Source organism: Hippocampus comes, unplaced genomic scaffold (assembly GCF_001891065.2).
Source record: "Hippocampus comes isolate QL1 unplaced genomic scaffold, H_comes_QL1_v1.1 scaffold124, whole genome shotgun sequence".
Taxonomy (NCBI): domain Eukaryota; kingdom Metazoa; phylum Chordata; class Actinopteri; order Syngnathiformes; family Syngnathidae; genus Hippocampus; species Hippocampus comes.
In genome coordinates this window covers 930,873-952,314 of record NW_017805075.1, presented here as the reverse complement: position 1 = coordinate 952,314, position 21,442 = coordinate 930,873, and the positions used below count along the sequence as shown (strand labels likewise).

The 21,442-nt window shown below is 44.7% G+C and overlaps 1 protein-coding gene and 1 long non-coding RNA gene across 3 annotated transcripts; one reads left to right on the top strand and one right to left on the bottom strand.

Moving 5' to 3' along the window:
• Positions 1-114: 114 nt before the first annotated feature.
• On the top strand, positions 115-21,238 carry LOC109513022 (proline-rich receptor-like protein kinase PERK12). Of its 2 annotated transcripts, none has more exons than XM_019865215.1 (7): positions 115-640; positions 3,773-4,005; positions 5,324-5,381; positions 6,315-6,393; positions 7,575-7,921; positions 14,494-14,631; positions 16,098-21,238. In XM_019865215.1, exons 2-7 carry the CDS (start codon positions 3,872-3,874, stop codon positions 16,635-16,637), a joined length of 1,296 nt encoding a protein of 431 aa, XP_019720774.1. In that variant the 5' UTR covers positions 115-640; positions 3,773-3,871; the 3' UTR covers positions 16,638-21,238. The 2 variants fall into 2 exon arrangements, with proteins under 2 accessions (XP_019720774.1, XP_019720773.1); XM_019865214.1 differs by having other exon boundaries at positions 116-640; positions 7,458-7,921.
• Positions 3,925-7,624, bottom strand: LOC109513023 (uncharacterized). Its single transcript, XR_002167640.1, has 3 exons — positions 7,514-7,624; positions 6,419-6,519; positions 3,925-3,996 (listed from the first exon to the last, which is right to left on the bottom strand). It is a non-coding gene; the product is annotated as an uncharacterized LOC109513023 (long non-coding RNA).
• Positions 21,239-21,442: the final 204 nt, after the last annotated feature.

Here is a 21,442-nt window from a genome sequence, read left to right as displayed (position 1 = left end):
TGTGTGTGGAGTGAAACAAAAATAATGTTGCTCAATCATATAAAAAGTAAAATATCTCAGCGGGCTCGTTAGGCGACTTGAATACAGTACTGTACTGTACTATCAGATTGTCATGGATAGATGGGAGAGGCGCACTTCCGGGATTTGTCGCTAGATGGCGTAAGAAGGGAACGGCACGCACGATCGGAGAGTCTCCTGCGAGCTGTGCCTGCTGTGTCACATGGAAGCTCGGTAGCCCAGAGGACGCGACGCGAGGGGAGATGATGGCGGGGGCTTGAGGGACGTTGAAGGCGAACGCGCGTGGAAATTCGGTTGCTTTTCCCAGGCGACCCTCACCCACCCCAAGCCCCACTTACCTTACCTGTACATTATTACCACCTGGCGGGGAAGGAAGAGGCGCGCTGTTACTGGGGCTCAGCGGGCAGCGCCAAAAACAAGAAGAAGGGGGAAAAAAGGGATGCCAGATGCAATGCGGTGCATTGGTGCTGCGTGAAGCCCCCACGGTGACGGAGGAACGGATAGAAGCGCGCTGCGCCGCATGCACGTTGATCGATTATGCTGGTTGGGAGGCGGTTGCTGGTCCGACGAGCTGAACCCAAAGGACGGGCTCATGGTGCCCCTCTCCAAACGTCGGAGCTGAGTGAGTAGACGCGATGCTTTAGCGCAATGCCTGAAGGGGGTGCGTCTGTGAGTGTGTGTGTCTGTGTGTGTGTGTGTGTGTGGAGTGGGGTGGGGGCGTCATTTGTGCTTATCATCGAACTCCATAAAAGATTATTTATGCGGACGCGTTGTTCCATGTTGCGCGTTTTCTTTTGTGCTCATGTGTTCGCCTGTCCACGCTGGTCACGCGTTTAAGACGCGGACACGTGTGCAGAACCCCCTTCCTCCCCTGTGCTGCATTGCCCCCCCCCCCCAAAAAAAATGTGTGTGGGGTGATGGGGGGGGGGCGATAACGCCGATACCTCCGATGTCAAAAGATAATCAAGGTTTCTGTTTGCAACCATATCGTACCCTCCTTGTCGGGAGCTGCTGGGTTTGAGGGGAGGCGGGGGTCTTTCAGTTGTTCTGCTGACCTCAGGGACATCCTCTCCCTTGCACACTTTGATGTGAGCGTAAAGCGGGGACGTGAGGACATGCATCATTCTGTTGCCATTCCGCTCTCCGACTGCTTTGTAACCTGTTGTCAGCCGCTCGCTTCATTGAGCACTTTGAGCCAAGCGGCAGCCAGTGACGGATGCCCGCTGTGGCTGCCAAAAACAAAGCGCATCCAGTTGAGCGCATGCACACTAAAAAGGGGATGAAAAGGAAGGAAAGAACGGGAGGCTATCTATCAGGGACTCATGCTTTCACAGCTTCGATCACTCTATCTTTCTCTCTCTAAAAAAAAAAAAAAATATATATATATATATATATATATATATATATGTGTGTGTGTGTGTGTGTGTGTGTGTGTGTGTATCACAACAGATATATAACGGAGATGATCGTTAGACGTGGCGGCATATAGAGAAGGGTGAGCTTCCCCTCTTCCTCTTCAGGCTTCTTCCTCACAGGGCGCACGGTTAATCGTTGTTGCAAGCCAACATTTGACCTAATTCACATTCTCACACAATAGCATCCCCCAACACACACACACACACACACACACACACACACACACACACACACACACACACACACACACATATGCGCGCGTGCAGTTATATGTGTCACACAGACGCTGAGGTTTTCGCTCCGCCATGTAAACTCCCAGGTGGTTTATCAAAAACCTGAGCAGATTGGCAGAGTGGCCGCTGGCTGGCTGGCTGCAGGCCGCTCGTGTTATTAATAATGGACACGCAAATAAATGCAGGACATGTTCCTCGAAAAATAAAAAGCCTCCGGTATTGAATGTGTGTTGAATGCCCCCACCCCCAAGTCTATTTTTGTAAGGATTACATCCTAATTCCCTGTTGACTGTGTGGCCCTTGTCAGGTGCTGATGAGCAGAAAAGAAGCCGAATTTCGGGCGTGAAATGAAATTGGGCTCCATATGCTTGAATTTCCCTTTTTCAAGGTATTTCGGAAATGACATGAAATCCAATTCAACAGGTGACCTGCACCTGGACACATTAGGTTTGCCACAAGGCAATATTTTTAGAAATGATTATTCTGTCAATTATTTCACAGAATAATCGGATACAAGTGAATTTTGCATTTGTGTTTCCTGTATTGCAAAATCTTTTTTTACCATGATGATGGTTTATGATGTGACTATTGTTTATTTGGTAATTTTTAATGACGTAATCAAAACTGTGTTATATCGCACATGTCAATTAAGGGTTAGTCAAACGGGTGCGAACAACCATTCTTTTTTTGTCATCGATTCAACTGATGACTTTTTTTCCATAAATCGACTGATATTTACTGGTGATAGATTAGTTTTCGATGAATTCAATTTCATTACCTGTAGAGGTACAGCAATTAATCGATTAATCAACAAGTAATCGATTATCAAATTAATCAGCAACTACTTTGGTAATCAATTAATTGTGTAAAGACTTAGTTTAATTTAAAATTTCAGCTTCTTAACAGCAAACATTCTCCGATTTCTGTAGTCCTCCATGAAATTATTGAATAAAAATGAGATATATGCAAACATCCCTGCGATGGGCTGGGAACCAGTTCGGGGTGTACCCCGTCTACAGCCCGAAGACAGCTGGGATAGGCTCCAGCATGCCCCGTGACCCTGTTCAGGATAAGCGAATCAGAAAATGGATGGATGTTTGCAAATAGCTTTTATTTTGAAAAACATTGCTAAATAATTTTGCCTCTTTTCTCACAAACCACTGACTGAAAAAAAACCCCACTTAAATTTATTCAAGAAATGATCATTATTTGCAGCTGTAGAGTGAATAATCGATAAATGACATAAAATGAATGTGTATCAGGTTGTTGGATGAAATGATGGAATAATTACGAGAAATATTTGATAACTGCAGCCTTAAATTTAACGTTATAACATCATCTCTACATCATGAATCAATGATCAAAACTGTTCTTTAAATGGTCGGCTTTTGCAGAATCGTCGAACGTGTAGAACACCTGAGACTCGCTGGTGAGACGTTTGATGGGGGTTGAATGTGTTCGATGTTGCACATGAATGACGCTGTGGTCTGGAGAGAGGTGGCCCCCGTGTTTCTTTCCGTGTCTCATCCAATTGGTTGGCTCTCGGCCCTGAGATTACACTGCAGTGCTGAGGCGTCACTCTGGCTCAGCACCGCAGGCAGGGGCAGGCGGAGGGTGCAGTGTGGGGCGGTTCTCATGAATGGGCGGGGAGTGGCGGACGTGGACAGGGAAGGAAGGCCTCTTGTCATCATGTGCGTTGGAGAATCTTCAGATAACTGACAACTCCCACGCTCGACGTCCTCGTCCTCCCCAGATCTCCTTCCTTTACCTGCACAACCACCCACCCGCCCACACGTTCCCCTTTCTTCTTGCACGTTATATCATTCCCTCGACTCTGCCGCCTTCTCTCCTCACTTCACAAAGATATAATGACAGCCGGGCTGCTGCGAGGGTTCCTTCGGTGACCGGCGCCTGGTTGTGACTTTGCACCCATCAAGTGAACGGCACATTTGTTTACTTGCATGTCCACAACTAGAAATGCAACCAATACTGTGGTGACTCAAGTTGTCAGTGATCCCCATGATAAAGGGGAGTTGACTATATTGATAGCTTTCCAACGAGGTGTGTTGTTAAACGAAGAAGCATACTGTGCCTTGTGACCACAGATCCCCGAGAGAGCGTGGCCCTTGCCTGTGTGCATGAGCGTGAGGGCGAGAGTGTGAGTGTGAGCGCGCGTGAGAGAAAGTGAGCGCCAGCGCTCCCACATGGCCTCCATGCAGGACGGGCTGAACTTCACGACTCCTCCCTACGGCAAGGTCCTGCTGCTGGGCGCCATCGCCGCTGCCTCGGCCTTCATCGTCACCATCCTCATCGTGGTGCTTTGCGTGGGCTGCCAGAGGTACGATTACGCATGAGAAAGACAAGAGGTGGGGGACTGTCACATACAAGTCGGAAATGTGGGACTTCGCAGGCATTGTCGACTAGTGATTAGCAGGAGCTAGGGTACTGCCCCATCACACATGGTCAACATCATATTACTTTCCTTGATTCACATTTATAGGCATAAAGAAAGAGCTCCTGTGTCTTTTTTGTCATGTTTGGGAGCGTTCATGTCAGGAGTTTTGGGCCATCTGGCTCCTTCACATTTGAATTGTAAAACGGATGATACAGGCGAATACTTCTTCAAGCAAGCGGGAGGCGAAACAGGAACCATTGTTGTTTATCTTTGCTCTGGCGCAGGCGTGGTCGTCACGCTTCATATTTGTTCAGTCTGCACAGTCATAAAACTTGGGCTTTGCGCAGTCAACCGCAGAAGGGTCCAAGCCGACCTTCGCAAACAGGGGCAGATTACGATAGCGGGCAGGCACACAGATGTGGAAAGTATGAATTGGCCTTTATGTCCAGTTTTGAACAAACAAAGGATGGCAAATTTTAATTGTCCGGAGATGGCCATTTTGAAATCGTTTGAGGGAAGCTCCTGAAGCTCAAGAAAACGGGGGCAGTACAAAGCCGAGGGGTTGTGCGGCTATGAGTGATCCCACGACTCCACAACAAAAAATTGGCACCTGTTCAGTCGTGCCTTCCATCTCTGATTGATTAGTGCTACAAGATGGAGCCAGAGAGGGCTGATTTTTTTTTTTCTTCACCGATCATTTCACTCACTTCTTTTGTCAGGTTTGACAGATTTTTTTTCATCCCTGATTTCAACAGCTCTTGAGGATCTCAAGTGAGCTGTAAATCTCTTGTGTATGAGTTGTTAATGTAATTAATACAGAATTGAATTCTTGGTTTGATTACCAACTCCCTCCAAGAGGTTACCAAAAAATGAACTGGTAATAGTGACTGTGACAACAAACATGACATGATTTTTTTTTTTTTTTAAATTTAATGGCAAACTCCCCTTTAACTCCACTTAGGTCATATGATTCAAGGCCCCCACCTTTGCCAATATGTTTGGCTCTTGTGTACTCTGATGTAAGCTCAGGATCAGTACACATACAGTCCACTTGGAAGAGGTGCTCATATGCTGTACAATTACACATACACATGCAACATAGACCTTCACTTTCTGTTACGCAAACGTTTCTTGCCATTTTTTGATGCTAACCGCAAACATGCACAACAGGAATTACCCCAAAAAAATTGTATGAAGAAAAAAAGATTGTGACACACGTTCTGTATAAACGCATGTGACCTGACACTTTTATTTACCGCAGGAAAGGAAAGACACACAATGCGCCCAGTGAAGGTGGGAAACATCGTCTCATGGACATGGTAGGCATCCTGCTTTGGTAAAATAAAGCAACTCCAGAGACCTATTCAGCATGGGCTTAAAGCCTTTATCTCGCTGAGCGGCGAACAATTGCAACTGTTTTCAAAGGACGTGAATGTTGTGTTCACCTCAGAGTTCGTCAGCGTTTGTTCAAGGTCACAAATGCTCGCCAAACAATCACCAGACAATCGGCAGATGTTTGCCTTTTTTTTTTCTTTTTGAAGCATGCTCAAAATTTCCTTGCGACAAGAAAATAAAACTGTTGGCAAACGTTTGATGACCATTTAGCAAATATTTGCAACCTTGAATGAGCCCTGACGAACCCTGACAAGAACGCAACATTTGCTGCCTTTGCAAATACTCACAATTGTTCGCCGTTAAGTGGGACAGGGGCTGAACACACACTTCCAGGTGGCAAAAGCGCAAATAATCACAGCGCCACTAGTAAACAAGAATAGGTATGGGCAACTAGTGGCCCATGGGCAGCGACCATACGCTGAGTGGCCCTTTGATCACAAGGCCAACCTGAATTCCAAAAATCTGCAACTCAATGGCCAAGCTTCCCCTTACAGTCTTGCGACCCTCGTTGAGGATAAGCAGATCGGAAAATGGATGGATGGATTCCATTTATCCTTTTTACCCTGCTGGATTAATTTTACATACATTTTTTTTCTTTTGTGAATGAAAAAAAATACCTGAATCGTTTGGCGTACATATGACGGTGCTACTCCAAACGCGGATTTTTCTCATCATTTTCAGTTCAAGTTAGCCGTAGTCAATCACTTATTGCCACCTCGAAGTAGCCTGGCTCCTATTGTTTACAAACATTATGAAAAGGTCTATTCCCAAAAGAAACATATCATTCACGTCTTTCATCTTAATGAGTCTTTAACAGGCCCTCGTGTGTGCGTGTGTGTGCATATGTGCGTCATCAGGGTATACTCAGGCAGTCAAAGCTGCGGTCCATCAGTAAATCAGACACAGAGATGAACAAGATGAACTGCAATGGCAAAAGTAAGTACATCTTTGACACACTGACCTTTTTCTCGCAGGTACAAGTGTTCTTGCCTGTGAGCCATGTGGTCATCTGGTGACGAATTTCTGATGGCCTCCAAAGGGAATTTGGGGTTGCGTTGTTCCCTGTAGAAGTCAAGTTTTCCATGAATAAAAGAAGCCAAAACATGCAGCAAACCAGTTTGAATAATGTTAATTTTCAGAAAGAATCTGAATTTGTAGTGCTCTGAGAGCAGTAGTACTGTACATATCACCACTTGCACAATCTAACGAGATCCAACACAAGGCCTTTATTAAATATTCTGCCTTGATGAAGACAATGATGTACTTTGAGCTTTTTCGAATATTTGATATGAAATAACATTGCGCAATTGTTGCAGATCGGGCAGTATTTCATGTATTATCAAAGATAGTTATTTCTCCCGGATTGTGTGACCATGAGAAATAAGTTCATGCTGCCATTTCATTTGTGTACAATTGTTAATTTGGCACAGTTATGTCCGTGCTTTACCTACCTGTTATATGCTAAATTATCACGGTAGGCTAAATTCCGTGCTATGTGAGCATGCCATGGTGAGCTTCATGATCCCTAAGTTTTAGTGATCTGCTCGTGGGCACATACATTTTTACCAATTGGCCCTCGTTAAAAGTTTGACACATTGTACACAGTAGCTCCTCTTCAAGGCAATAGATAGGGTCAAGGTGGGGTATGTAATAAAACTAATGAGGGACCTTGGAATCTCATATAGTTACTTTTCCAATCATGCAATCAGTAGCTTAACTAAAGAACTAAAGGATATTTAAAGGAGTAATGAGGTTATTTTAATGGCTAATAAGAGTATCTTTCCAAGTACTTTAATGGCTAATCTGATTACTTATCTAATCAACAGTAACAATCCTCCCTCTATCCCACAAGAATAGACTTGTTAGATTTAGTACTGGCTGCCGGCTACAGTTTGGACACCCCTGCTTTATGGTGATTAGTACTAGCATGAGTCCGGCGGAAGCGTCCAAAACCAATAAGGACCTTTGCGCCGGTCTAACTCTGATCCTTCGCTCTCAAGGCAGGCAGCTTCCCCAGATTCCCTCTGGGACTGGAGAGGACGGAGAGCACACTTACTCTGAAGTGGGCCGAAGCTCCTCCGCCACGCGAACTGACGACGCGCTCTATGCCATGGTAGGCAGGGCCGGGCAGACAGACACTCCGGCCCCTCCGGCCGTCCCCGCCAACACTCCGGCACCGCCTGATCCAGACGGGGACGTGGAAGGGGGCCTGCCTGAACCCGAAGCCCAGGTCGTGTCCACTTCTCACCCCCAAGAGACGGCGGAGTATGCCTGCGTCAGGAAGCTGAGGAAGGTGGACAAAGCGCCCCAGAAGAGGGACAGTGGGACGGACACGGGGGATCCGCCGGTGCCGCCTCCGCGACATCCCCCACCTTCTCACCCCGCCCCTCCGCCGCCACATCCTCACAGCACAAAGCTACCCCGCAGAAATGTGGATGCCTTTAACGTGCCCTCATTCCCCAAGGTTAGTAACTTGTGTTAATGTCGCTGCGCGTTTCTGCCACCGTGTCAGAGAAAATGTAATTATTCTTTAAGCTGGGGTCGGGTGTGTGAGTGTGTGCGTGTGTGTGTGTGTGTGTTTTCTGGTTTACTGCCGAAGTTTGAAGCTGTCAGCATGACAATCAACCAACTCAAAGTTGGGTCTCAAGTGACGTAGTTGTAGACAGAGAGAGCACCATCCATGACATGGGGGGAGAAATTAAAATGTGACGATATGGATAGAATACAATACTCAATAGACTGTTTTGTGGCCACAAAATATATGTAGGTATGGGCATGAAATTCCTATTTGTGGCTCTAATCTTTTCTCTTGTTAAAGCCTTGCATTTCCTATCTCGTCACTTTTTGCACATTTAGACTAGTTAGAACCAGTTAAGACCAAAAAATTGGTTCACATAGTCCCATTGGTTAGGCTCGGTCATCCTCATGTGTGGGCGTGGTTTAGACAATATATGAATAGAGGATTATTATGGACACTTGATTATAGGTTCTTCAGCACCTGTGTGGCTGTTCCATGGCCGTGTGTCAATCTTCCAGGCATCATTAAATAGTGTAAAAAGTGGGAAACTACAGGGAAACTACAGTCTGTTTCCCAACATGTTCTTCTTGTCATGTGAGGACACTAGTGGAGACCGGCTTCAGGAGAGAGACATGAAAAGTGGGGGGTACTTAGGAGGGAGGCTGGGAGCTTAAGACGGACGGCAGAAGGGTTACTGACCCTCTCAATTTCAAAAGTCCCAATGAACCTGGGGGCTAGCTTACGGGAACCAGTCTAGAGGGGAAAGTCGCGGGCAGAGAGCCAAACCATTTGCCCCGGGCGAAAGTCCGGGGCAGGAGACCGATGTCTATCGGCCGGTTGACGGTTGCGCTGGGCTGTGCTGGACAGGGCGACCCTGGCATGTCTCCAGATGGCACCACAACAACGGAGATGGGCACGGACAGAGTGAAGAGCAACCTTCTTGCTCCTGGGAAGGGAAGAGTGGGGCCTAATACCAGGCCGTGGATGAGGAAGTGAGGGAATTGTGGGAATACTTGACCTATGGAAGGTATAGCCTCCAGGAGGCTGGATAGCAGGTTGAGAAACACCCAAGGGCTACTCAGGATCCTGTTGGCTCTCTCTAACTGTCCATTGGTCTTGGGGTGATAAACTGAAGACAGGCTGGAGGATGCCCCCAGAGCTTTACAGAAAATTTGCCATACCTGGGATGTGAACTGGGGACCCCAGTCAGAAATAATGTCAATTGGGATGCCATGAAGCTTGAAGACGTGGTTTACAAGGATGTTCAGAGTCTCAAGCACTGAGGAAAGTCTGGGTAATGGAATGAAATGAACCATCTTGGAGAATCGGTCAATCACAGTCAATATGACCGTGTTTCCATCGGAGAGACGTAGGCCAGAAACGAAATCAATCGACAGGTGGGACCAGGGACGGCTGGGGATGGGCAGAGGTTGCAGGAGGCCCATGGGGCAATGGTGAGAGGATTTCCCTTGCGAGCAGATGAGGCAGGTGGTGACAAACTTTCTGACATTGTGGACCCCAGAATGACAAGCGAACTTAGAGGACTTACCCCATTGCAGGACTTGAGAGGGAACGGAATCTGGGCCTCCAGAACTGCCCACTCAATGTCTCACATTGCCGCCCCGATGAAGCATGAAGAGGGGAGGATAGTCTCAGGATCTTGCCTCTCAGAAGGTGAATCATGCGTTCGAGAGAGAGCATCAGCCTTAACATTATTGGGGCCTGGACGGTAGGATAGAGAGAAATTAAAGCACCCGAGGAACAAGGCCCAACGAGATTGATGAGAATTTTGGCACTTGGCAGATTGCAGATACGTGAGGGTTTTCTGATCTGTTAGTACCAGAAAGGGTTTAGTTAGTTCCCGCCAGGCAATATCTCCACTTCTGGAGGGCAGCCACCACAGCCAACAATTCGCAGTTGCTGATATCATAGTGTCTCTCTGCGGGGGGACAATTTGTGTGAAAAGAAAGCAAAAGAATACCTTTTGATCTTTGGAATTTCTCTGGGAGAGCATGGCCCCAATCCCGGAATTAGAAGCATCCACCTTGCTGAACTGGAGGGCAGGATCAGGATGTATGAGGACCGGGGCACAGGTGAAAAGTCTTTTGAGGTATTCAAAGGGAACGTCAGCTTTGGGGCTCCATGCGAATTGAGAGACTGTTGAGGTGAGTTTGGTGAGGGCTGCGGTGACCTTGCTGTAATTACAGACGAACCTGCTGTAGAAGTTTGCAAACCCCAGGAACTGCTAGAGCTGATTGCGCGAAGAAGGGACTTGCCAATTAGCCACTGCCTCAATCTTAACAGGATCTGGCCCAAGGTTACCCTGAGCAAGGATGTAGCCAAGAAAACTAATAAGGGGAACACCGAACTCGCATTTTTTTGCTCTGACAAAGACTTTGTTTTCTAGAAGGTGCCACAAAACTAATCAAACATGCAGGAAATGTTCTTCTGGCATTCCAAAGAAAATCAAAATGTCATCAAGATAAACACTAACTGATTAAGCATATCTTGGAGAATGTCATTAATGAATGCTTGAAACACAGTTGGAGCATTAGTGAGACCAAAAGGCATCACCAAATATTCAAAGTGGCCAAGGGCCATCTTAAAGGCTGTCTTCCACTCATCCCCCCACGGATACGCACCAAATGGTAAGTGTTGCGAAGCTCGAGTTTGATGAAAATGGTGGCTTGATTGAGGGGCTCAAAAGAGAGGTCTACGAGTGGGTGCAGATAATTATTTTTGATAGTGATGTCATTTAGTCCTCTAAAGGCGATGCCTGGTCGTAGCGTCTTGTCCTATTTTTCCACAAAGAGAAATCCAAACCCAAGAGGAGAGGAGGAGGGACGGGTAATGCCGTCGGCAGAAGAGTCACTGATATACTAACCAGTGCCTCCCTCTCGATGCATGACAGGTTGTAAACTCCACTACAAGGTAGGGGGAGTAAGTCGATGGCATAGTCATACGGTCTGTGAGGGGGAACGGAACATGCCCGACACTTACTGAATACCTCGCCCAAGTTGTTCTATGTGGGGGAAAGATGGGGAGGAGAAACAGGAGAAGGAGGGGATGTGGAGACGCAGAACACGTACAATGAGCATGACAGAAAGTGCTCCAACTACTTATGGATGAGGACACCCAGTTGATGGGCGGATTATGAAGTTTTAACCAGGGTAGTCCAAGAACAATCAGGGAAGAAGGAGAAGAAATGACCTAAAATCTGATGTCCTCCTGATGGTTAACCAAAATAGTGAGAGAGAGAAACAGTCTGGTGTGTAACAGTCTCTAGGGGGCTTCCATCAATGGCACTGACTGGTCGGGGTGAGTCAAAAAGGGACACGGAGATTTTAGTATTCGCAATAAACTATCAATAAAATTGTCATCTGCCCCAGAATCTACCATCACTTGAAGGGAGACTGAGTTGTTGTGGGAGGAGACAGTGGCAGGCAAGTTAATCTGATGCGAAAATCCACTAGAGGTCTTAGTGTCATTCACCCGAAGGCTGCATTCTGTGGTCCATAGAGGGCTCTGAGGTAGAAGTGAGCACTGATTGATGAAGTGCCCAGACCTTCCACAACAGGTGCAAAGACACTGCCCATCCCGCCATGCGCGTTCCTCCAGGGAGAGGCCGGTTCTGCCAAGTTGCATGGGTTCTTCCCTGGCGGCGAGTAGGCATCGCGGGGCTTCTGAAAGGCTGGGCGATCAGACTAGCATTCAAGATTAGAGGATAGAGAACCAGCAAAATTTCGGATGAACTTTACAGGATAGGTATACTGTGTGAACCAAATATTAATATGTTAAAATAGGGACAACCTACACACAAAATGATAACTCGTAGTGGTCATGTAGCAGCTCTGAACATTAAATTGTAATTTGGGGCTACAAAATACATTTAATGTATGCGCAAAATACAAATTTGTGGCCATGAAATAAGTATACCGTGTGCATGAAATACTAATTTTGGGCCATAAATGAGAATTTTCCTCTGTCATGCCTGAGGCTCTATAGCTGTTGTTTGCACCGACATATCGTGGGGCAGTCAACACTTACATAAAGCTATAAATTCTCAATTTATCAGTGGTAGGTCTGTGCTCACCCTGAAGCTCAGTTGAAGTCAACATGAAGGAAAGGTCAAGGTCAAGGTCAAGGTCATCTTTATTGTCAAATATGCTTTTTGTATGACATGCAGCATAGATGAAATTTCTTCCTCTCAATCCTCAGTGCAAATATGCATGCAAACATGCTGTGCATTAAACACACACAGCTCAGAAAAGATAGCAGCTACACTGTATAAAAAAGACATAACATGTAATCTGAACAGTATAAACAGTATAGACGATATAAACAATATAAACAGCATAAACAATGGCACTTGTGGCTATTGTGGGTAAAGTGAAGTAGTGCATTGTGCAATACGCAATACGCACAATGCACGTGTTAAAGTGATACTTCTCAAATGAGAGACTGAGATCTTTGTGTATTGGGGAGGAGCTAAGTTTAGCCTGAATTGCTAGCGGAAACGACAGGTAGTCTTTGGCACACATGCGTGTCAATGTGCACTTGTCCAGGTGCATTTTCCAAACCAATTGTAAGACATATTTTTAAGCCTAAGGTTATAAAATGAGCTTATAGATGTATGTAAGTGTTTTGGGTTTGTACTTTGTGTGTCAGTTACATCCAGCCTCATCACCCCAATAGTGGCAACTTAGTGCAGTGGCATTTCATGGTCTGTTTAATGTTGATATTAAGAAATGTGCGATACAAAATGTATTTATTTTTATTGATTGTGCATTCCATTTTTAAAGAAGTACCACAAACTGAACCTATTCTGGCCTGTCATGGCAACATTTTATAAGGAATGTTTTTGAATGTGTTGAGTACTCCTCTGTGGTATTTGCACGATTACTGTTTGAGAATCATTCCACTCTGGTTCAAAGAACTATTAAAAGCCATAAAATGAGATTCATGTCCATGATGAGTGCATGTACTCTCGCGACTACATGTGAATAGTCGAGTCACGACCACAGCAGGAGTGCACGCAGGCTGAATGCTTTGAATCACGACACCATGCACTCGCCTCGTAGTCACAGTGGGAGACATTTGTTGGTCATATGAGGTCACAGAGTTCAAACCATGAGCCGCGACCCCGAGTTAGCTTGACAGGATTACACGTGTGCACCGTCTGCCGGCTGAGCTGCTCAACACACATTTCTTGCGGATGATGCAAGATGCTGAAAGTGAGTCGGCCAGACTCCAAAGCCCAATGAGTGAAAGTCACTCATCAGTGACTTTTATGGTCCATTTTGGGCTTTTTTGGTCCAAATGTACAGACATTACATGACAAAAACATGTAATCATGCCCACATTTGACATGACATGCTCACACAATTCTAACCTGAGGTCACAAAATGCTAAAATGTGGGTTGAATATCATTCTCATAACAAATTGGACATCTGGGTAGGCAAATGGAGTGCCCCTTTGCTAGAACCTGCAATATTTGATCACGTCTTTCTGGTTGTACCTCTGCTGGTAAAGCAACTTAACTCACAACCGTCTATATAAATGCCTCTCATTTATAATGATTCCTTCCAATGTCAGGTTTGTCAGAATGTCTTTGTAGCCCATCACGCCAAATTCAATCAAACTAGTACTGGAATTTGTTTAGCGTTCCCATCGGCCTCTACTGTAATCACTAGAGAAGGTGGATTCCATTCTCTTACCCTGCTGTCCAGTACAGAGGCCTAGCTACTTCACAGTGGTAGGTACAGTAACACAGTACAAGTACTTTATTACTATGACAAGCCTTAACATTTAACAGCGAGACCAGTTTTGCAGTCAAAAAGAACATTTCTGATATGCGTGACTACAAAGTACATTCTTCCTATCTACAATCGGCATTTCATAAATCTGTGAGCTATTTACCCCAAGGTCAAATGATGTATGTCACCTTTGCAATTCATGTCAAAGGGTTTAGTCATACACGTTCTTATTGTTAGCTAGTTTAGCATTTTGGGTTAGTGATGGCAGCATTCGCAAAGGTATGGAAAGATGTTTTGATAGCATCAAAGTCGAGCCAATAGCTAGCTAGTTATCTCTTTCACAACATGCAACAAAAATGTTTTTTTTTTCTTCTTCTCAGTGCGAGTGGTATCTAAATATTTTGCACGAAATTACATTTGAGACTCTGTACTATCAGAACTTTTACTTGCAACACTGTCTTTTTCTGACAAATGAGTATCTGTATTTCCACGTAAGGGTAACCCCACATAGATCGAGGAACCGGAGATCCCTCCCCCTGCTGTAGTATTTCGTGAGCGTGTTACTTAATGCGGCCACAATTTAAACATTTTTGTCCCTTAAGTCACGAATGGTCCCGTACCTCTGCGCCTTTCAACTGCAAAATAATGTATTAGTCCAGTGGTGAAGTACATGGACATGCGTGAATTCTAAATAACAGAGCATCCAATGTGATGTGAGCCCCCGGCTGTAACCCAAATAAAACAGGTTGCTCTGCTGACAGGAAGTGATGTTTATGGGAAATGGAGAGCAGTACATCTGGAAGCCTCCCGAGGAAGAAGATGTCCTCATACTCCACAATAAGGCCCTGGCCCCGCTCGGGGCACACACCATGGAGAACATCCAACCTTCTGCTGCAGTGGTGAGTGAAGAACACGCCTGCCCCCCAACAACTAACATTGGCTTTATTGTACGGTTATACCATACAGAAAAATCGAAGAACACACGTGCCAATTTGACATTCGCCAACTATTAGGTGTTCAACATACGAAAAAAAATTCATATATGCATTGATTATACTGTATATCATCGTTGTTTTGAAAAACTGGTACAACACAGCTTTCTGTTAACGGTGATGCGGCTTTTTCGTCTATCTAGTATCACTTTTAAATACCTGGTACACGGTAGATGTATGGGCTGGTTCCTTACGTTTGTCTCTAGGAGGAATAGATTCAGTAATTTCACCCAATGATCAACACACACAATAAGCAACTGGAGCCACGAATATGTTAAAAGGAAAAGAACATGCTGTATGTCTATTTACAATAATTGGAAAACATTCACAATCTCTGCCTATCTATAGCCAGCTTGCTAACAACACGCTTGGGCCCCAAAATAATAAATGAAATAATTGTTTCTCCCAATGAAAAATAAATTGCTCTCAGTGTTGGGATATCCGTGTCAAATTCGTGCTGGAGCCTATCCCAGCTGTCTTTGGGCAGTAGGCGGGGGACACCCTGAACTGGTTGCTAGCCAATCGCAGGGCACACATCTACGAACAACCATCTGCACTCACACTCACACCTAGGGACAATTTAGATAAGATAAGATAAGATAAAGTGTTTCATTGCACAAAATAAACGTTTCAGAAAAGTTCTATTAGCCTGCCTTGCATGTTAAATTGCAGTAGTCCCTGGTCATATTTGTATCACAGACTAGACTTTAAACATGACACATGCTCATGCTTTAGCATGGTTGCACTACATTCGCTGCTTGGCTTTTTCACGCAGATCAATTTACTGCAGTCGCACGCACCACCAATTGGTTAAAAGCAGACCCAGCCACCAGCACACTTTTAATCAATTTAAGGAACAAACAGTAAGAAAACAAACATGTAATCAGCACTTTTTTTTTTTTTTTTTAACGAACTGTCAATGGCACCAACTCAAGACGAGTAACAACACATAGACTGGCAGCGGAGGTGGCCAGTTAACAGCAAGCCAACTCCACACTCTCATTGGGTGACACCCACGTCACTCACCGGGCTAAGCCCCGCCTTTTAAATCCATTCACACTCAAAAGCCACAGGTTCTACAGTAAAATGTGAGGATGCTGACCCCACATGGACAAAAATAATACTTGCACTTCACGTGCGCATGTTTTGGGGTTTAAAACGGCAAACCATTTTTTATCCAAATATACGAATAACCAGTGGGATCAATGACAGAATTTTAGATTTTAAAAAATATTTGAGGGTTCCAGCAGTAAATTTCAATTACAGCCAGAAGTTGTTCAGACAGATGATTCGACATTTACGTATTTGAGTTGGAGCAGAAATGTGTGATCGTAAATTGAAACTCCTAAAAGTGTATCATCTCCAAATTCCAGGTGGCTGAGATGTACTCCAAGGTGTGTAAGCCAGCCAAGAAGAAACGAGCCGTACCTGGATCTCCGCCGTCCAATCCCGGCTTCAGGACCTTGGGTCGCCCCGACCGGGACCGAGAGCGTGATGGGGGCTTTAGCGTAGTGGTCAAGCCCCAGACGTGGGCCCCCCAGGAGGGCAAAGTGCCCGCAGGCACCCTGGACGAGCACTGCTACGAGTCCTTCGGGACAGAGGAATGCGAGCCGGCCTACGAGAACCTGGAAGGCGGAGGCGGTTGGAGACGAGAGCGAGCGCCCAACACGTGCGCCACCTTGCGGCCCAGGAGGAAGAAGGCACAGCAGCCTTTGCAACAGCAGCAACCGCCTCCTCCGCCGCCTACGCAGCACAACCCCAAGTTACAGCACCTGCCCGCCAAAGCCCTGCTGCTTCCCGGGGAGAGCTTGTACGAGAGCATTGGCGACCTTAAGCAGGGCTCCGCCACCTCCAGCACCACCACCATCTTCACCTTCAACGATGGCATGGAGATGTATGTCACGGGGCTCTGAGGAGGAGGCTGCCGTGGCGGAGCCATTGCGACACGCCGCCGCCAGTCTTTCCCAACCTTTACTCAGCTAAGGCATAGATTTGACATTGGGGGCTCTATTTTCATAGATGGTACAGATCGTGTGTTTTTTAGTACGTAGCATCTAAAGTGAAAGAGAGGAGCCCCTTTGATTGGCCACAATCAAAGTGATCGCTGTGATCACTCTTACGGCGACATAGACCTCCATCTATCAGATATGCCAGCCTGCTCTTGTTTCATCAACCAACTTACCACCATTAACACTTGGTCTCACCGCCGAGCAGGATTTATACCTTTCATGAAACTAGAGCCCTAGAAAAAGTCTTAACACTAAACAAAATGCCCAAAAAAGTATGACACTGCTCACAAAAAGTTGGGGATACCGTAGTCAGCTTTTGGAAAAGTCACTATCAGCACCAGCCATGAATTTTGTGTAGCAATTATCCTCATTAGGTTCCCAGGTGAGCTGGAGCTTGTCCTACCTGACTTGTGGGGGGAGGCAGAGTACATCCCTGTCTGGTTGCTTGTCAATCACAAGGCACATAGCCAAAAACACATTCACATGTATGGACTATTTAGAGTACTGGTTTTTAACCTTGTTGGAGACCCTGAACCCATTAAATTGCAGACTTGCATTTACCAAAACCTTCATAATAAGAAAAATAAAAAGAGATTTTTCTTTTCAAATTTGTAATTTAAGCACAGTGGACACAAACATTTTTGCGAGTCACCATTATTTGGTTTCTTTTTTTGGACCCTATGCCCCCTTGATTTGTGAAATCCCCTGATTTTTTTCAGTATTTTTCCAGATCTCCCACAGTGCTGTTGCTGAGATACCCATTGAAGTGCTGAAAATTTCTGGAGTTGGACACATGCATTCCAAAGTTCAGAGAAGGTCAAGTTAGGTTCACCTCAAAAAGTTATCATGCACTTTAGGTTAATCCTGAAATTTCACCAATATCCCAAACTTTTTGTGATTATCGTGTACTGAATTAATGATGATGTCATCTCAATTTACTCACTAATCTGGTTCTGTTTAGGTGAACGTAAAGCCAATATTGTGTTGCAGGAATTGCAACAGATTATTCGTACCTTCTACATGTCACTATATGTGGCTGGCATAGAGAGTGGCGAAAAAAAACCATTATTTGTGGCATATTAAGATTTTCAGAGCGATGAAATGCAATTGAATCACTAATGTGTTGTGGCAAAGAGGTTGAGAATCACTGGCCAACACCACAAGTAATGACGGCTGAGCCCCTCCCGTGCTCTATCCCTCTCTTGGACAAACACACACACGCACACACACATGCTGTTTACATTATGTCATGCCTTTCCTGGGCTCCAGCGGCCTTAAAGTACTAAGGTTTATATGTTACGACCAAGTCTTAGTCCAATCTGGAAAGCTTCGAAGGAATCCAAAGGTTGTGAGCACAAAAGCATTGCAGAGCAATCAGTAGGTACCAGTAGCACTAGTTCATCCATAGACGACAAGTGTGCAAAGCACAAGGAAGAAAGCAAGCAAGCTAAATTCTTCCTCATTTCTAGCGGGTAATATTCCTTGATCGGAAGAAGAAAGGAGAAAAAAAAAAAGCACAGCCTTGAGAAATATTTGGTAGCACTTTTGAGTGGGCCTTCCCCTCAAGTTGGTTATGATGTGATTCAGGATGCGGCTTCAATTATTCAAAGGAGTGAGTTACTTGTCAAAATACTGGAAAGCTCAGGGACTAAGTGAAACAATTAGGAGAGTATTCTAACTTCCCGGGGAACCAAACCCGAGATGTCAAAACTTGCTGTTATATTCCCAACATGCATATCTTTTTTAGCAGTTGCTGTTTACATAAATCAACAAAGTATTTATCAAAAAGAATGTTTAAAACATTGCATCCACTCGTTTATGATGGCTCTCATTATTAAGTCACGAGATTGGAAATTCGCCAGAATATGACATGTGTTTGCCTTTTCCTGTCCGCTTTATTTCACAAGAAAAAGATATGAAGTGTTCAGCAACGACAAGCTGCATTTTCGATTCCATGATATGTACTACAAAACCTACGTCTTCATCTACATCGGTAGCATCCGCAGTGAGGTTCATGGCTGGCAATGCACCGGTATTTGTCAGATTTACAACTTTATTGTGCCACAGCCATACTGAGGGAGTCTGTCACCACAGAATGGAGGCAGAATCCTGTTTGCCTCACCTCACGCTTTATCTCTTGTCTTACGCCATCAACAAAACTACATAAATTATGTAACAACAAATGTTAAAATACATGACTGACTGCCTGACTATATAAACTCATCAGGCATGTCGCAAGTCTGTGGCCGCTACATGATTTTGAATGATTACTTTGATCACTCTCACAATCTTTCAGCTCTCGCAGTTCAATATCTCACTGTGCGTCAACGGCATTTCCGATCTGAACCTGAAAATGGTTCCGCCCAACATGGCACCAGTCCTTGGTTATGAGTTTCTCTATCTATGCTAACGAAATATTTTCCAGAGTACCATGTTTTTACAATTACTGGCACAAACAAATATTCTTGTTTAAAGGATTTTGGGGTGTAGTTCACGCCAGCCAGTTGGTGGGTTGAGCCGAGAGACCGCGGAGTGATCAGCTTGCTACTACCACGTTATTCAATTACAGTGTCGTTAATTAGTGATTTCTTATCTTACTAAATTAGCAAGTGAACATGAATTCAGGGTGGTGTTGTGTTGATGTTGGCGAGCAAAAGAATATGATGGCAATATAAGGCATGGTAGCAACGTCTATGATGCGAGAACAGCAAGCATCATGGATAAAGGGTTGTTACGGGTAACGATCTGATCTTGACTGAATACATGGAGATTTTCATACAAGATGGGTGTGCAAACAATTCAAGAACGTCCACTCCAATGTTTGGGATCTTGGAGCCCGAACAGGTCCAGGACACTCTAACCAACTTGGGGAATTCTTACCTTATGCCGAAATATCAGACTACCAGACAAGTTGGTCCCTCACAATGACAGACTACTGCCATCAAATCCCGATGTGTCTCGCGATATCATTGTATCCCGTCTTTTACAATAATTGGGTTAATCTTGCCCAATCATGCTGTCAGGGGAGGCGGAACCGTAACATGTGTCAAAGCTAGCATATATAATAACCATTCCACAGCTACAAGAAAAACAACCATGTTGACAAAGGCAATTTAGAGACGTGAGACGGTATTGCAGACAGTGACAGGAGGTGGCTTGTCGTTGCTGAATATTTGCCAACTCTGGATGGCTTTCTTAGAAAATAAAGGTGCATCATAAGCCGTAAATGTATACATGTCACATTCTCACAAATTCACACTGTCATGAGAGCGAACAGACCAAAAAATGGCATAGTTCGAAAGGAAGTAGAAGCGACGGTTGAAATGAAAGGCATTTGATAAAGAAGATATGCATATTTAAAATGTAACAAAAAAGTTTTGACATCTTGTATTAAGTTGCCCTTTAAAAACAACAAATGGCACACTTTTTTTTTTTTGCATTCCTCCTTAAAACTGGCACCAAGCATTTTCATCTCAGACCTGACTCTTCACTGCATCATGTCTGGCGTGACATGAATTGAACACTGTCTCCAATGCTGTCTGTAAATGAACTGTTTTACTTTGCTAAGCCTGTCCTGCACTTTGCCTGCTTCGAGTTGCATGCTGAAAAAAAAGCAGGGGGAATTAAAAAAAATCAAAACACTGTCGAATTGTACCTATATTAATGTTTTTTTAATTGTTGTTGGTTGTTTCTTTTTCCAGTGTGTTGCTTTATTTTATCTCTGTAGAACAAAAGGCCAGTTTCGAGTCCTTCTGCAACGCAAAGAGGACTGAACCGCTCGAGTCTTTAAAGGTGGACACGGCGCGCTAGCTGGACTCATTCACCTCATCCCGTCCCCTCCTTGTGCTCATGTAGCGTCGGCTTGGGTTTTGCCAAAGCTGCCATCTTGCTGCTGTGTTCAATTCGCATCTGGTCACTCCTCCATCGATGAACATCCGCTCTCCTATATGTGTTCAAATGTTTCAGATATAAGGCGGAGGGAGGTGGGGGTGGGGGGCGACATACATGAGACTACATTCTGGACAATGATTCCATTTGACCAAATATCCCCAGCAAAGCGTGTGATTATACTGTATGTTGATGCGATGTGTATGTACATTACAAAAGAGAAAGAATAATAAATATATCATCAGTGTCAAGAAATCTATCTTTTTCTATGATGTTTAATTGTGTTATGGAATGAGTAATCTTGTGACACAAACAGCTGCAATGTAAAAAAAAAAAAAAGGATCCTGTGTGTTGCTTGTTTTTTCTTGAACCCGTGAAAGTCGGGCGACGCCCATCCACCCCGACGGTTGGACGGACGGCCCCGCCCATTTCAGTCAGTCAGTGTGGCGGCAGCTCATGTTTTGTGTTTGCTCTTCAGACTACAGGGTCTTGTACTCCAGCAGCGTGTGACTCAAGTGCTAAGTGCAAAAGATTGTAATGTTTTATATCAAGATTACTATTCATGAAATGTCAGTCAAGTTTATACTTTTGTAATAAAGTGGCACTTTAAAAACAGATGCTTTATCTCATAGTCTCGCTTATTAAAAAAAAAAAAAAAAAAAAGAAAGGACAGGAGCGAGAAGCTAAAGGAGTTCTATTTGAAGTTTGGATCCAAAACGTTATATGTCAACAGTGCTTTCGATTAAAAATCCACAAATAAAGAGGAGTGCTTCTCAAACCTTTGGGACCACCTAAAAAAAGTACTACGGCCTAGGGATTCA